This window comes from Fusarium keratoplasticum, chromosome 8, assembly GCF_025433545.1.
Source record: "Fusarium keratoplasticum isolate Fu6.1 chromosome 8, whole genome shotgun sequence".
NCBI lineage: Eukaryota > Fungi > Ascomycota > Sordariomycetes > Hypocreales > Nectriaceae > Fusarium > Fusarium keratoplasticum.
The window spans coordinates 2,439,043-2,453,432 of NC_070536.1; the positions used below are offsets into that span (position 1 = coordinate 2,439,043).

Here is a 14,390-nt window from a genome sequence, read left to right on the forward strand (position 1 = left end):
TAGCTCGTATCTAGGCACCTGGTTGGTATGGATCTGAGGCCTCCAGTGACATTCAACTATTCGTTCTTTGACAGACGACTTTGGCATTCTTTGTTAGGAAGTACCGATTCTGACCTATCAATTTAATTTCTCGGCGATATTTGACTGTGGTGCTAAGCGGAATTCATTCGTATGGATGTTAGTATTTCATTAAAAGCGATGTTCTCCGGCATTGTTAGGTGGACTCTACCTTTGTGAGCCAGAAGTCACCATACAAGCTATGAGGTTTGATGAAATGAGGTCTCTAGTCTTTTAAACCTTTATGAAATTGCATTGTGACTGGCTTTTACTAAGTAGGATGCGAATCGACTTCCTCGTTGACTGTTCCTATCACATCTCGGAGTATGCCAGCCATGGGGATCTACTTGAAGTCTACTTCACAAATAGCTAGAAATCGGATGATAAGAACCAATTGTACATGTATACATTAGAAAACGATTATCTAATATCCTGTAGGGCTTAAGCTTCTCCCTTTAGCATCCGAGGTGGTTCGATATGTAAGCGACGCTGGCTCAATATCTTGAATGGCCCACTGGACGCGACCATCATTGCACTCTTACGTGAGGTTTTACTTATGTAACTCCGCACAGATAGAGCACCAGCGCCGGATCCCTCGGTTAGAACGTTAGGTCCTGGCGATCGGTCGACTGGTTGGCCCTGCTCGGGTGTCTCTGTTAGTTATGGAGGACCAAGCAAGAGTCTACAGGTAATTCTGGACTGATACGTATCGTAGGGGTGCCCGATTTGCCCAAGATGGTCTCGAGATGAAGAACATGGGGGCATGAATGCTGTTGTGCTCGAATTGATTAGAACGGCCCTGACCGGGGTGATGGTGCTGGCGGTGATGTTGCTAGTTGTCAAGTCAGTCTGATATCTGCAACTGGGCTTACTTGGCCCCTTGACAGATCTGTAGAGATGGCTTGTATACTTCATGCATAATACGCCTTATGTTCAAAGTGAATGGCCAATGCCACTTTGCGCCCTGGGAATGACGGCCAAGTCTCCACCGTAGCTCGGCGCTTGCGGAGCTTTAAACTCGCCGCTTCGCCATCCCATTCAACGTCAACTCTCTCTTCTTACAACGACCAGTCCCATTTGTCATCCTTTGGTAAGATTACCATGGGACTCCTCGATCTTGCAGAGAGCCCTTCGTTGGCGTCCATTCTCTTCATTGTGACTTCAGTCACTCTGCCCCTCCTCATCCTCATTGTCTTCCGCCGCCAATCTGCATCAAACTCGTTGCCGCTACCCGACCCTGACGAGATTATAAGCCTTCGTGTGTATCCGGTTAAATCATGCCGCGGCTTCGAAGTCAAGTCTGCCAAGCTCTTGCGCACCGGCCTGGACCTGGACCGCAACTGGATGTTCATGTCAGCTGTGAACCGTGAATTCATCACCATCCGACAGAACTCAAACATGACCCTCATCCGCACAGCTTGGAATTCCGATACAGACGTGCTTACTATTACTCTTCATGATTACAAGATTGAGATACCGGCTCATCCGAGCACTGAATGGTTGGAAAGCAACGCTGAGCTGAGTAAGGCCGAGATTTGGGGCGAGAAGACAGACGCTTGGGAATATCCCGCGAGTCTCACCCAGCCGATATCGGAATTCCTCAAGATGGACGTTCGTCTAGTGTACAAGGGACCGACACCTCGTGTGCTGCGTGGTTGTGGAGCGCCTCATCGTCTGGGACGTACTGAGGCCACCAAATTTGCTGACATGATGCCTGTACTGGTGAGTTGATTTGACGTTGTGGCAAAGTAACCTTCCTCATTAACATACACAGGTTGGATCCATGGCGAGCATCACTGAGCTCAACGAGCGACTGACACAAGCGGGTGAAGACAAGATTGACATTGAACGGTTCCGCCCCAACATCATCATTCGTGGAAGCACCCCATGGAACGAGGATGGTTGGAAATCACTACGGATCAATGAGGACCAAAAGCCTCTTGATATGGACGTCGTATGCCGCTGCCTGCGATGCCACGTACCCAATGTCGACCCAGACACGGCCGAGAAGCACCCACGACAGCCCTGGAATCAGCTGATGAAGTATAGAAGGATCGACCCGGGACTCAAGTTCAAGCCGAGCTTTGGCATGCTCTGCGCACCGAGGACTGAGGGGACGATCGAGGTTGGGATGAAGTTTCGGGCTACGGCCATGACCAACGACCACTTCTTTCTCAGTCCTATGAAATGAATATGTCAGATATGAGAAGCCGGATTGTTGTCTCAATATCAGAAAAATAACATCGGTTTGTAATTATAGGGATCTGAATACCGAAGAGATGTTCTCATTAGCTACTAGTTTGGGGAATATACCTTGGCCTGTCGGATATGCTTCTTTGTTGCACATGCTCTCTTAAATATCTTACGTGTATCAAGCAGAAGAAAACTTCCAACATTTCTGGTTCACTCATGTCAGCGGGTCGTTACCCAACATGAAGGGTGGCGAGATGCCTCGGAGGCGAGCATGCCGGATTCGAATAATCCAATTTCGTATGTCAGGGACAAGGCAACTCATGAGGGGCCACGATGGAATAAGAACCTAGTTTGAGCACCTCCAGTTGTCAATGACCGAGTGTTTCCAGTGACGAGCAACTCTGTTCGCGTGTAGAGTATCTGTATACACAGAGCAAGGAGATATGATACTCTATTAAAACGACCCTGGGACGAGAGTGTAGCTTCAGAGTTCCTTTATGTCACCGTTGATTCTTCCTGTCTCGAGACAATGCTATGTACACTATCCAAGTTTCATCTCTGAGCTATCATGGCTCGTTCTCTAAACTAAACTAATGTAAACAGCGATAGGTTTTGAACAAACTGATACCAAGCCTTGATACTCTAGCAGAGCCTCTTGATAGTTTGAGGATATACTGGTTAGAAACTACAAGACTTTAAACATGCAGTCGAATAGATATTGATGACCTAGGACGCAAAGGTCAACGCTCGGCTCACTTACATCAAGAGCCTGTATGAGGAAAACCAATTCACATGGTATTACTTCCGTTCGCACCGGAGATGTCTGAGACATACAATGCGTGACTCGCCAAGCTGTGGAGAAGAAACGCCCTTGGATCGACATGAAGCGCGCCCTAGTGTCGATGTAGGCGCCTCACTGTCGACGTTGAGCGCCCTATGCCATGGACGCCCTCCGTTATCAGCGGATCGTTGGCAGCGGCGTTCCTGATTGGCAGTTTCTGCTTTGTGGATTGTTTCCTAGTCATGATTTGGTGAGTAAGATCCGAGCAGGGGGGATGATTCCATGTCTTGCAGTTTGCACAACTTGACACAATGTGGAGAAGTGTCAGTTGAATGCTGCATGCGGCCGGTCCGATATCGAAGCTCGCGCCGGCGGCGCATTTACGTCAGTCATGATTTGGTGGAGTTCATCATGGAAGCTAGGTGGACCAAGTTATTGTATAGGTATCTGCAATTTCACTGTGCTGCATTCTAGCTGAGCAAACGTGTAAGCATGCATCTTGTAATTTCTAGAACTTTGAAACCAGGTTTGTGTAATGAAGTATTTTGAACGTATTTGATCTAATATCCTTGCACACTAGAACGAGTGATCATCATGAACGCCAATATAGATAATTCTAAATCGCTAGAATTGAAAGACTGGACATTGGTTAGACATACTCTAACCGAGACAGTGCCGTAGCCGCGTCAAAGGAAAAGTTGATAAAACTACAATAAGTCGCAACTGTCATGGCGTCGACGTAGTTGGGGCTTGTAAGTGTCGTCTGTGTCCCCGGCTTAAGGGGCACCCCCGAGGCCACAATATCGTCAGATGGATCGCACAACTCGGGGTACTTGCTGAAGAAGACGGGGTCAATCTTATAGTACGAGGCTCCGCAGTCCATCTTGAGGTGTTTGAAGGCGAGATACGCGTACTCGGGGGATGAGAAGAGTGTCTTGATGTCAGGTGCTGGGAGGGATGCCATGTTGTCTATGCCTTCGCCTTCACCTTGTTGGAGAGCCATGCTTGCGATGAGGTCTGTTACGCGGATGTAAACCTTCATCAAGGAGCCCCCTACTACCAGCTCAGAGAGGGTAGACTCGACGACGTACGCGCTGACGGTATCGCAGAATATCTGGTCAACACAGGGGTTGGCGGCATGGAGTTGTATAATCCGATCTCGTATCGACGCAAAAGGGATCCAGTCGACAACGCAGGGGTACTGCCCTTGTAGACCAAGTTGAAGCTCTGTCGGTCGATACCGTTCGTGCACTCTCGAGTAGGTGAGGGAGCAGGGCAAGATTTGCCAAGCAGTGAGCTCGATGATGTGGAAGAACCTCGTCTTTGCGTACCAGTTCATGACGTCGGGGCGAGTGACGCTGTTGAACATGGCCAGTACAGTAGAGACAGACTGATAGAGCCTATATGTCATGTAAGCGTAAACTGTTAGCTTTTGAGGTCAATAGACTCACGTTTGGCAAGACCGGTTATCGAGAATCGTCGGCTTCAGCTTGGTCAACAACAATCTCTTCAAGATCTGGATGTGGTCCGAGATTGGCGAGTTGGAATCGACCCATCTCAAGCCGCTCGTGGGTCTGGAGGACGCACAAGACTCGATGGCATCGATGTATGACTGGCTGCCCATCTGATAATTAAAGTTCCAGATATTCGGTATTCTCTGCAGCTGTAGGGGGGACTTGGATAGGTTCGGGTCGATTGGGCCTACGCTGCCCATGACGTCGCGTATCAGGTTGGATCTTGCTTGAACGGAATCACTGATTGGAATTTCGATGGTGGAATCGACGTCGGTTGGGAAGGACAGGTCAGGGATTTGGATAGCTTCGAGGGCAGCAGAAGAAAAGGGTGGCCAAGGGGTTGAGTCAGACTGTGCTTTATCAGCAGTAATAGATTCGTCCCTTGATGGCTCGTTCTCTTCCTGTTCCGAGTCTCTCTCTTCGATCCGTGGTTGACGAGGCAGAGAACTCTCAGATCGACCAAGAATCTTGGAAGATGATGAAGCTATCATCTGAAGCGTGACTTGTACACCTTCCAACCGCGACTGTAGCTCGGTGATGTGAGCACGTAGACGGCCATTCTCCTCTTCGAGCTCGACGACTCTCTCATTGTCTGGCTTCTGCGAGGCTTCGGCTCGATTCCTCAGATCCCTGAGATACTCGGCTTGTCTTCGACGAAAGGCGCGCTGGGAGAGACGGTTACGGAGTTTCCTTGACACGCAAGAATAAGCGAATGTCTACAGAGGTAGATGCGATAGAGACAAACCTCTTTTGATTCTTGTCCAGCTCAGATGATGTGGGCTCATGCTGGTCATCAGTCGATGCCCTCGTGGAAGCCATGGTGTAAGTGAGACAAAGAGTGTAACGACACGATGACGAGATAAATCCATGACTGTACATGCCTGGTTGGACCCTGGCCTTTATACTTGATAGCTGGCCCAGTTTTCATTGGTGTTATGCCATACCGGGCCGGGACCAGGTAGGCCGCCGGCCGGAGTTGTACAAGATGGGCAGGCTCATATGGGATGACTCGGCCACGGCCATCATCCTGGCTGTTAGTTGGAAACACTCACGAGTTGGCTGGTAACTATGGCCCCCCAGCAAGAGACCAGTGAATACTTGGCTGCCATAAGGATCAGCTCTAGCATTTACTGGATAAGACTGTAATAATAGCACCTCTTGCTCGCATTCTTGTACATGATACCCCGGATCGTGATGGATGGTTCGTGGGGAGTGACCCACCGCGTGGCATGCCATGGCGTTGCGCCCTATTGTCAAGGGCTGTCACCATCTGCAGGAGGGGGTAAGCACATGCACGGCTCCCTGGATCAATGTTCTAGACTTGAACGGATTGCGTTTGACAATCTAATACAATAGTATGACGAACATCTGCCCGCGGAGACAACATATACAATGCCACTCTTCTGCCACCAAATGTTGGTAGCTTGGCCCCGTGGAACCCGATAACCCTATACTACCCGCTGATCTTGTTGTTATGCCTATCGTGCCATTTGCCTTGTAATTTCCTACTCATCAGTAGTGGCTTATCGCAACGCCAGCTCAATCCTCTTCAACCTCCCCAAGCTTTCCCGACATATAGTCACCCAACGCCGCCTCAAACGCGCCAATCATCTCAACATACCGACGCTCGATTTGGCGTTTCTGCCCAGGGTGGGAAATGTATTTCCACGGGGTATCGACCATGTCACGCAGCTCGTACGCTAGCCTGCTGAGACACTTGAACAAGGGCGGGAACTCTGATACAAGGACGTGAAAGTTGTCTAACGAGATGTCCTTGGCTTTTCTTCTTGCTAGGTGATCAAAGCTTCCGTCGCTCCAACCGTCGAGCACACTCTCAGATGAGGGTTCGTCGTCTCGGCAGATGACAACCCAGAGAAAGACGAAGAAGAAAGAGTCCAGATCATGAAGACACGAGTGCTGTCCGTGTTTCATCAAGTCGATTGACATGAAGGGTCTGGTCCCAACGACCTGTTCGGATGTAGCGGAGAGATCTGCTACTTCTTTGCTCAGGTCAAGGTCGATCAACATTCCCCGCGGTTCCCCTTCTTTCTCAACATCGGGGATGATAATGTTTCCAGTGGAGATATCCCGATGGAGAATCCCACCGTCGAAGTATAGAGAACGATGTGCCTTGAGGGCATCGCGGAAGGCCTCGAGTAGCTCTGGGATGTCGTCGAACTTTGATATGGGACGTCCGGACGGGGTGACAACCAGGCAGGACATGTCCAAGTCCCTTGACAGCGTAGCCGCTGGATCAGCACGTGGGAAGTCCCCGTGCCTTATAAGCTGCAAGCGTTGACAAAGGTTGGATGATCCATCAACTACATGATAGCTGACCAGTCGCACCACTCCCTGGACGTTTCGCTGCTTGGCAAGCCGTAGCATCTCTTCCTCCGGGCTTCGGGATCGCGACCGCCATGAGAACTTGACCACATGTTCGTACTCGGAACCAAACGTCCTTGCTCGGTAGCAAATGGTGCATCGGCTCACGATCTTCCTGGGATGCACAAGCGGCGTTCGTTCCAGGTAAAGCTTGGGTTGAGGATAGTAACCATGAGCCGGAATAAAACTCCCTATAACATCATAGCGAACGCTTGGATTCACGCCCAACTCGATGTCGCTCATCCATTGGTAGTTCTTAACGACGTCGACAGTCAACTGGTTCATAATGGTGCCGGGCCATATCGAGTTTGGGTCAAAAGGTGTTGACCCAGAGCAGTACATGCCAGATCGGTCAAACACCCACCGCTCGAGAGAAGAACCATGGACAAAGTATCCATGCACAAATAAACGAGTTGGTTGGCTCCGGAAAACTTCTCGGGCGCACTTGTACAGCTCTCGGATTCCTTGGTGATATCCAAAGGCGGTGTCCACGTGGAAACCGACGACCTGTATACTGTCCCAGCTAAAGGATCTGTCGGACTGGTAAAGCAGGACCGGATGACCCCCAGCGGGGCAGCGATGGGCATGTCTCGGTGGATAAGTTGAAAAGATTGCTAGACGTTTCTCTCTGCGAGCCCAGGGGTATAGGGGATACACCTCGTTGAAGTTTGTGGCGTGAAGGGTGTGGTCTCTGACCTCACCCCTGGGTCCCTCCATGGTGATGTTGAGTTATGGTTATGCGGAAGACATTTGGGACTGAGATGATATTCTTTGCATCAGAGTCTGGAGCTTGTGTGTGGTCGATGAAATAATATGAGCAAGTGGGCGAACAGAGTCTGATGCCTGTTTGTGATGTTGGATAATGGATGCGAGAAGCGATTGGGCTGGCTGTTGAACATGCCCTGTAAAATGAAGTAATAATTTGGAAAAATTTGGCCTTCTCTGTTTGTTGAAGGAAAAAGGGAGGAAATGGAATGCTAATAGGAGACGCTCTGTTTATTATTGTTTATAGAGTTTGTTGCATAGAGTTCTGTTTCGCAGCGCACAGCCTCGTTGGTGTTTACAGGGCCTTGTACAAACTATAAGTTGCCGTGAATGAGTTTAATGGATACATTCACTTTATCGATGGGCAGGGTTCAAAGTTTGAACTTGATGGCACTTGTTTTGAGTCAAGTGGTCTGAGATAGGCTCCTCGGGGATAAAGTTCACCAGGTACTGGCAGGCAGATATGCCATATCGCGGCGTTAATGCAGCATTGAGTTGGCCATCTGTTAGAAACTCTGTTCCCTCCTGTGACTAGCTGTCTGAGGAGGATATCAAGACCGTGTTCTTTGCTACTATTCCCGATACATCCTTTGTTTTGCGGGAAGGAAAGTGAAGCACTTAACAAAGAGGGATAATATCATACCCAATGGGATGAGTATCCCCCAAGGGTCAACTCCCATGGCTTGAGGCATTCATTTTAACTTGGTGGAGAAAGAGAACATGACCTAACCATGTTTGCATCTGTCCGTTTTCATTCATTCAGAAGAGCTTTGATCATGATGATGATTTTTTTTTTTTTTACCAGAACTAGAGACCCATTGAAATCTGATCTCTCCACTTGCAGCAGTAAAATAAACACCTCAAACCACACAATAACCAGGCAGAAACAAGTCATTTCAGAGACATCCACAGCCTCAAGACACATTCACCTGCCTAAACAGACGAGAGCGGGTTTTCTTGACAGATATTTTACGTTATAGTCTGTTGATCATTACTAGTCTGTTTCCTATATGGGAAGTTTCCTAGTCCCTGCCAGCGGATATGGGTCATAGCGGATGTTTCTTCTGGGGCCCGGTCATCCGACTTGGCTAGATTCTCCCCTGATATTAATATCAAGCACTTTTTTCACATTTTTTGATAGATAAGAAGACACCCTACAAAGTTGTTTACCACCAGGAAGTTCGTGGTGCTAAAGCTCGACCACGTCCAACTTCTCCCAACCAACGAGGTACACAAACAAACCAAAAATGTCCCCTAAACTCATGCCCCAAAAACGCTCTCCTCGTTACAACACGAGACTCTTGTGGAGATTGTGGGGAGATTCTAATCCCCCGTGGGGAAGAAGGAGACCCGCAGTCTGGGGTTTCGTCAAGGATCACGGAATAACGAGACTCGCATTGGACGCCTTGTCATGACTTGCACGCCTTATTGCTTGTCTTGAAGTTTAAGGCTTTTCTGAAAAAGCTTATAAAAAGTCATCTCTTGCGCTGCATGTCGATAAGTACTGCAGTTCTTTATCAGTCACCTAATATCGTCGTCATGGATCACTACATCACCCCTCCTGCCCCTGAGAGCTCCTCAGACGACAAGAACATCTCAGACATGGACAAGATCGAAGCTGTTCGTCGAAACTCTGACGAAGCCCTTGGCCAAGTCATGGGCCTAGACCTTGAGAAAGAAAAGACAGCCCAGGGCGATGCCTACTTTCATCGTCTGGGCTGGAAGCGCCTCACTGTCATCCTCATCGTCACTGCCATCGCCCTTGGTAGTCTGAGTCTCCCCGGAGCATACGCAACGCTGGGGATGATACCGGGAGTCATTGTCACGATCGTTTTCGGGTTCGTCGCTATCTATGCTAGCTATATCATCGGCCTCGTCAAGCTCAAGTACCCCGAGGCCAAGAGTTATGTCGATGTGGGAACCCTTCTGATGGGGAAGTGGGGTGATGTATTGTTTAGTGTCATCTTTGTGTCTTTACTTACTCTAGTTGTTGGATCACATTGCCTAACGGGCACAATTGCCTTTGTCACCATGACAGAAAGCGATGTGTGTTCTCTGGTTTTCGGGGTCATGTCGGCCATTATCCTGTTGATCCTCGCTATCCCACCCTCGTTCTCAGAAGTTGCCATCTTGGGTTATATCGACTTTGCCTCTATTCTGATTGCTATCGGAATCACAGTCATAGCTACAGGGGTGCAGTCGTCTGAGCCAGAGAATCCCTGGTCTGCCTGGCCCAAGGAAAACATCAGCCTTGCTGAGGCTTTTGTTGCAATTTCAAACATTGTTTTTGCCTATGCGTTTGCTAGTAAGTTCCTGAAACCTTGGCCATTTACTATACTAACTTGGAATGCACAGTTGGACAAATATCCTACATGGATGAGATGCATACGCCAGAGGACTTCACAAAGTCCATCTCGACCTTTGGCGTGGTCCAGACCACCATTTACACGCTTACCGGGTCCCTTATCTACGTCTTTGTTGGACAGGACGTCAAGTCACCCGCGTTGCTCTCGGCTGGTCCCCTAATTTCAAAGATCGCCTTTGGCCTCGCGATCCCAGTCATCTACATCTCGGGTTCCATCAACACAACTGTCGCCGCCCGGTTCATTCATGGGAGAATCTATAAAAACTCTATCACACGTTATATCAATACAGCCAAAGGATGGATTAGCTGGATAGTAGTTGTCACTGCCATTAGCCTTGTCGCTTGGATTATTTCTGAGGCGATCCCTTTCTTCTCGGAACTCCTATCGCTGACTGGCTGTCTTTTCGTCGCGGGAACTTCGTTCTATATCCCTCCAATTATGTGGTATTACCTTCTGAGGGAAGGGAAATGGCACGAAAAGCATAACTTGTGGACGGCGATGGCAAACCTTACCGTATTCGTCCTGGGCGTCACCGTCTTTTGCATCGGTACTTACGCCAGTGTGGTGGAAATCGTGAGTTCACTTCTCATCACTTAACTAGGTACTGTAAGCTAACTGACCTGGTAGATCAAAAAGTTTGATTCAGGCTCCATCAGCAGGCCCTTCTCATGCCGATGAGTTAGTGTCGAGTACCTCATCATGACTGAGATGCCAAGCGGCGGGATTATCTTGCCCCATATGACCTCTTTGTCAAGGTGAATTGGTTTAGAATACCTGATTTTTGCAGGATGAGCAATGGTTTTGTCTTTGAGGGCTTTTGTAATACGTGTCGTATATACACCATGTAGTCAGTTTATGATACCTCCTCAACAATTCGAGTTTGGCGGAACTTGCGGCCCGCCATCAACCCTGGCGGCTCCTCGATCCGCCTCCGGGCTGTAGTCAGATTCTTGTCCTCCCACGACACTCGTCCATTGTTGACATACGCGGGCCCCTTATTTAAGCATATCGTTATGTCACCAGGGACATGTTCCACTCAGGCGTCAACAGCCAACAGCCCGACAGAAAATACGGCGGGCCGCCTCACTCACATTGCATATTGGCACGTTCCGCTTTTTCTTTCACCCTTTGTCCGTCAAGAACTCACTGACAGGTAAGGGTGGCCAATCAAGGGACTTCCAAAGGTCAGGTTTACCTGGGGATGTTAGCTTGGAGGACACTGAAGAGGGTCGTTGATCAAGACATATAAACCGTCCCATATTCCTCTCTTGCGCTTTTGATGGTGTTGACATTGAAATTTCCGTGGCTCTCAAACCAATCTCTTTCTCGCCCTAGGTTCACGTTCCACGATCTGCCAATATTCACTTTACACAACCAACCCTCGCCATCACCACATCATGTACATTCGCGACATTCACGCAGAGAAGGATCTCCGGGTTCTCCGACGTCTTATCAGAGAAAATCCCCTCGGTCTCTTCACAACAGTCATCTCGTCGCCTTCAGGGGCTTTCCCATACCTCCAAACCAGTCACATCCCCTTTGTTCTGGACATTGAAGATGAATCAAGCGAGACGGAGCTTGGAACTCTGAGAGGCCACTTGGCCAGGGCAAACCCCCAGAGCAAAGCCATAATCGAGGAAGCCACTACAAAGTCCACTCGCGTGCTGGAACATGATGTTTTGGTCCTCTTTCAGTCTCCAGTTCACGCCTACATCCCTCCCGAGTTTCTCTCCGAGACAAAGCCCAAGACCCAAAAGGTGGTTCCTACATGGAACTACGCCGCTGTGCAGGCATATGGAAAGGCAACCGTCTATGTCGACTCCAAGTCGGAGGAGACCTCTGCCTATCTCAACTCGCAGATCGACGCCCTTACCAGGCACATGGAGGTCAACATCATGAAACACACCGGCGAGGATGGCAGGCCCGAGGCCTGGAAAGTGACCGATGCTCCCGCGAAGTATACCGAGCTTCTGAAGAAGGCGATCATTGGAGTCGAGATCAAGGTTGAGCGCATGGAAGGAAAGTTCAAGATGAGCCAGGAGGAGCCAGCTGGAGACCGTGCCGGCGTCATCGAGGGCTTCCGGGGTCTTGGAACGGAAAGGGCCCGACAGGTGGCGGATCTTGTGGAAGAACGACAGAAACTCAAGTATGGAAGGGAATAAACCTGGAATCAGGCATGAATCTCCGTATACAAGTATTCAGGGGCTCGGAAAACAGGTATTGCACCCTTCAATCTCGACGTGTTTAAATCTGGGCGCTGGAATGAGGAGTGAATCGACGTACGTGAATAGTATCAATAGATATTCCGGATACTTAAGTATTCTCTCAACTAAAATTCGCAAAGTTCTTTAACGTATGTGTAATATCCAAATATGCCCTGGTTGAATAGGCCATTCAGCGTGTTGCTCGACATTGCGGCCTTGTTCATTGGCGAAACCCAGTACCCGCCGACCTGGTAACCTCAAAGGATATAATGAAAGAATTAAAATGCTTAGGAAGGCCGAGATAGCCATCGGAGAACTAGAATCAAGATAACATGCTATCGATTCATTCAAGGGCGCAAGGGTCACCTGTGTCAGTGATCAAATCTGCAATCAGTCGCATCACGATGCGCACCGCCATTGCCTCAACAATTCTTCCTTCAAGGCAGCCTGCCCCTCATTAACCTCCATGATACTTTGGAAATTTTCAAGCATTCAAGTTTGGCTTGCATTTGTATCTAAGTGAATGCCCCTAAGTAGCGCATGCATCAGCCACAACAGGATTCAGCCTTGTTGGCGCGCCGCACCAGCCACCGGACCTTCCGATCGGCGGTGGCGGTCGCCAGCCTCGCCTCGACGAGACCAGACTCTCCCCTCTTCAACGTGCCTTGTTCACCTCGGATCAGTCTCCCAGCTGGTCTCATTCTCCCGCCTACGAGACCCGCAGCTTCGCCGGAAAGACGCCTTGACGGGCGCGTCTCGAGAAGCCATGTCGGCCAACTACTGGGAGTCGACGCAACGTCGCTTCTGGCAGTTCACCAAGGATCAGCTGGTAACGATGCGACAGAAACTCGAAGACGACAACGCCGAACTCGTCCGCATGTTCCCGCTCCCGCAGCAGCGCCATCTAAACATCTACTTTAATCAACGTGCGTTCTTCGCCCCGGGCTGCATGGACATCGTCGCTGACTTCTCTGCAGAGTTGATACGGTTAGCAAAGCGCCTCACGATCCGACAGCAGTCCATGGCCACGGCCCAAGTCTACATGAAGCGATTCTATTCGAAAGTCGAGATCCGCCGAACGAACCCATACCTTGTCATCGCGACCGCTATTTATCTGGCATGCAAGATGGAGGAGTCGCCTCAGCACATCAGGTTGATCGTGACTGAGGCCCGGCAGATGTGGGGAGACCTCGTCGCCATCGACACGTCCAAGCTGGGCGAGTGCGAGTTCTTTATGATCAGCGAGATGCGGTCGCAGCTCATTGTGCACCAGCCGTACCGGAGCATCAGCGCTCTGCGATCTGAGCTGTCGCTGGTGGAGGACGAGGTTCAGCTGGCCCGGTCAGTCATTAACGACCACTACATGACTGACCTACCCCTTTTATACGCTCCGCATATTATTGCACTGGTGGCTATCCTGCTGGCTCTGGTGCTTCGACCTAATAATTCGGCACCTGGACAAAGCTCTGGCTCTGCGGCTGCCGCGGGTCTCGCGGCCGCTCAGCAAGCGCTGTTGCGAGCCCAGGGACAGTCCTCACAGACTGGATTCTCGGATGCTAGCCCTGCAGAGCCCAAAGAGAAGCAGCAGCAGGCTAGAGTCTCGCGTGTGCAGAGGTTCGCGGCCTGGCTGGTCGAGAGCAACGTAGAGATCGCGTCCATGGTGGACGCCACGCAGGAGATCATTTCCTTTTACGAATGCTACGAGCAATATAACGACAAGCTCACACGGGAGCAAATCAACCGGTTTGTGAAGGCTCGGGGTTTGGATAAGTAAGCAGTATTCAGCATGGATGACATGAGGAACGAGACATGAAGCGTTTGGACGGTTTGGGAATTATACATACATAGCATCGATGCGGCGTTTGGGTGTCTCGGGCCAGTTTGTACTGTGGCATATAGATCAAGAATGCAACATTGGCATACTTTGCGCTATAAGGCTGATGGCTTGGATGGTGTTTGATAAGATCCGAATCCGAATCCATGGTTGAATCGAATCAATCAACGCCACCACCAGCCACAAAATGTCACCGGGCTCCCACTTCAAGGTCTTGGTACCTCGGATCTACACAACCAATCAAAGAGACAGGGAATAACTGCAGGTCAGGCAGGGATGGGAAAACGCCTCCGG

The 14,390-nt window shown here is 49.8% G+C and overlaps 5 protein-coding genes and 1 pseudogene across 6 annotated transcripts, besides 1 other annotated feature; 4 read left to right on the forward strand and 2 right to left on the reverse strand.

The window, feature by feature from the left end:
- The first annotated feature begins 1,128 nt into the window (after positions 1–1,128).
- On the forward strand, positions 1,129–2,248 carry NCS57_01055700 (annotated as a pseudogene). The gene is made up of 2 exons: positions 1,129–1,779; positions 1,832–2,248.
- Positions 1,129–2,248: a sequence feature.
- A 1,432-nt stretch (positions 2,249–3,680) lies between these two features.
- On the reverse strand, positions 3,681–5,364 carry NCS57_01055800 (BZIP domain-containing protein; the record flags this gene model as incomplete). The annotated part of the gene is made up of 3 exons (XM_053060301.1): positions 3,681–4,431; positions 4,483–5,235; positions 5,291–5,364. The coding sequence occupies 3 exons, from the start codon at positions 5,362–5,364 to the stop codon at positions 3,681–3,683; spliced, it is 1,578 nt and encodes a 525-aa protein (XP_052910695.1).
- A 720-nt stretch (positions 5,365–6,084) lies between these two features.
- Positions 6,085–7,644, reverse strand: NCS57_01055900 (Non-specific serine/threonine protein kinase; the record flags this gene model as incomplete). Its single annotated transcript, XM_053060302.1, has 1 exon — positions 6,085–7,644. The coding sequence occupies one exon, from the start codon at positions 7,642–7,644 to the stop codon at positions 6,085–6,087; it is 1,560 nt and encodes a 519-aa protein (XP_052910696.1).
- Positions 7,645–9,231: 1,587 nt separating this feature from the next.
- NCS57_01056000 (Aa-trans domain-containing protein) lies at positions 9,232–10,736 on the forward strand (the record flags this gene model as incomplete). Its single annotated transcript, XM_053060303.1, has 3 exons — positions 9,232–9,997; positions 10,048–10,631; positions 10,686–10,736. 3 exons carry the CDS (start codon positions 9,232–9,234, stop codon positions 10,734–10,736), a joined length of 1,401 nt encoding a protein of 466 aa, XP_052910697.1.
- Positions 10,737–11,455: 719 nt separating this feature from the next.
- Positions 11,456–12,220, forward strand: NCS57_01056100 (uncharacterized protein; the record flags this gene model as incomplete). The annotated part of the gene is made up of 1 exon (XM_053060304.1): positions 11,456–12,220. One exon carries the CDS (start codon positions 11,456–11,458, stop codon positions 12,218–12,220), a length of 765 nt encoding a protein of 254 aa, XP_052910698.1.
- An 808-nt stretch (positions 12,221–13,028) lies between these two features.
- On the forward strand, positions 13,029–14,036 carry NCS57_01056200 (RNA polymerase II holoenzyme cyclin-like subunit; the record flags this gene model as incomplete). The annotated part of the gene is made up of 2 exons (XM_053060305.1): positions 13,029–13,188; positions 13,240–14,036. 2 exons carry the CDS (start codon positions 13,029–13,031, stop codon positions 14,034–14,036), a joined length of 957 nt encoding a protein of 318 aa, XP_052910699.1.
- Between the last annotated feature and the right edge of the window lie 354 nt (positions 14,037–14,390).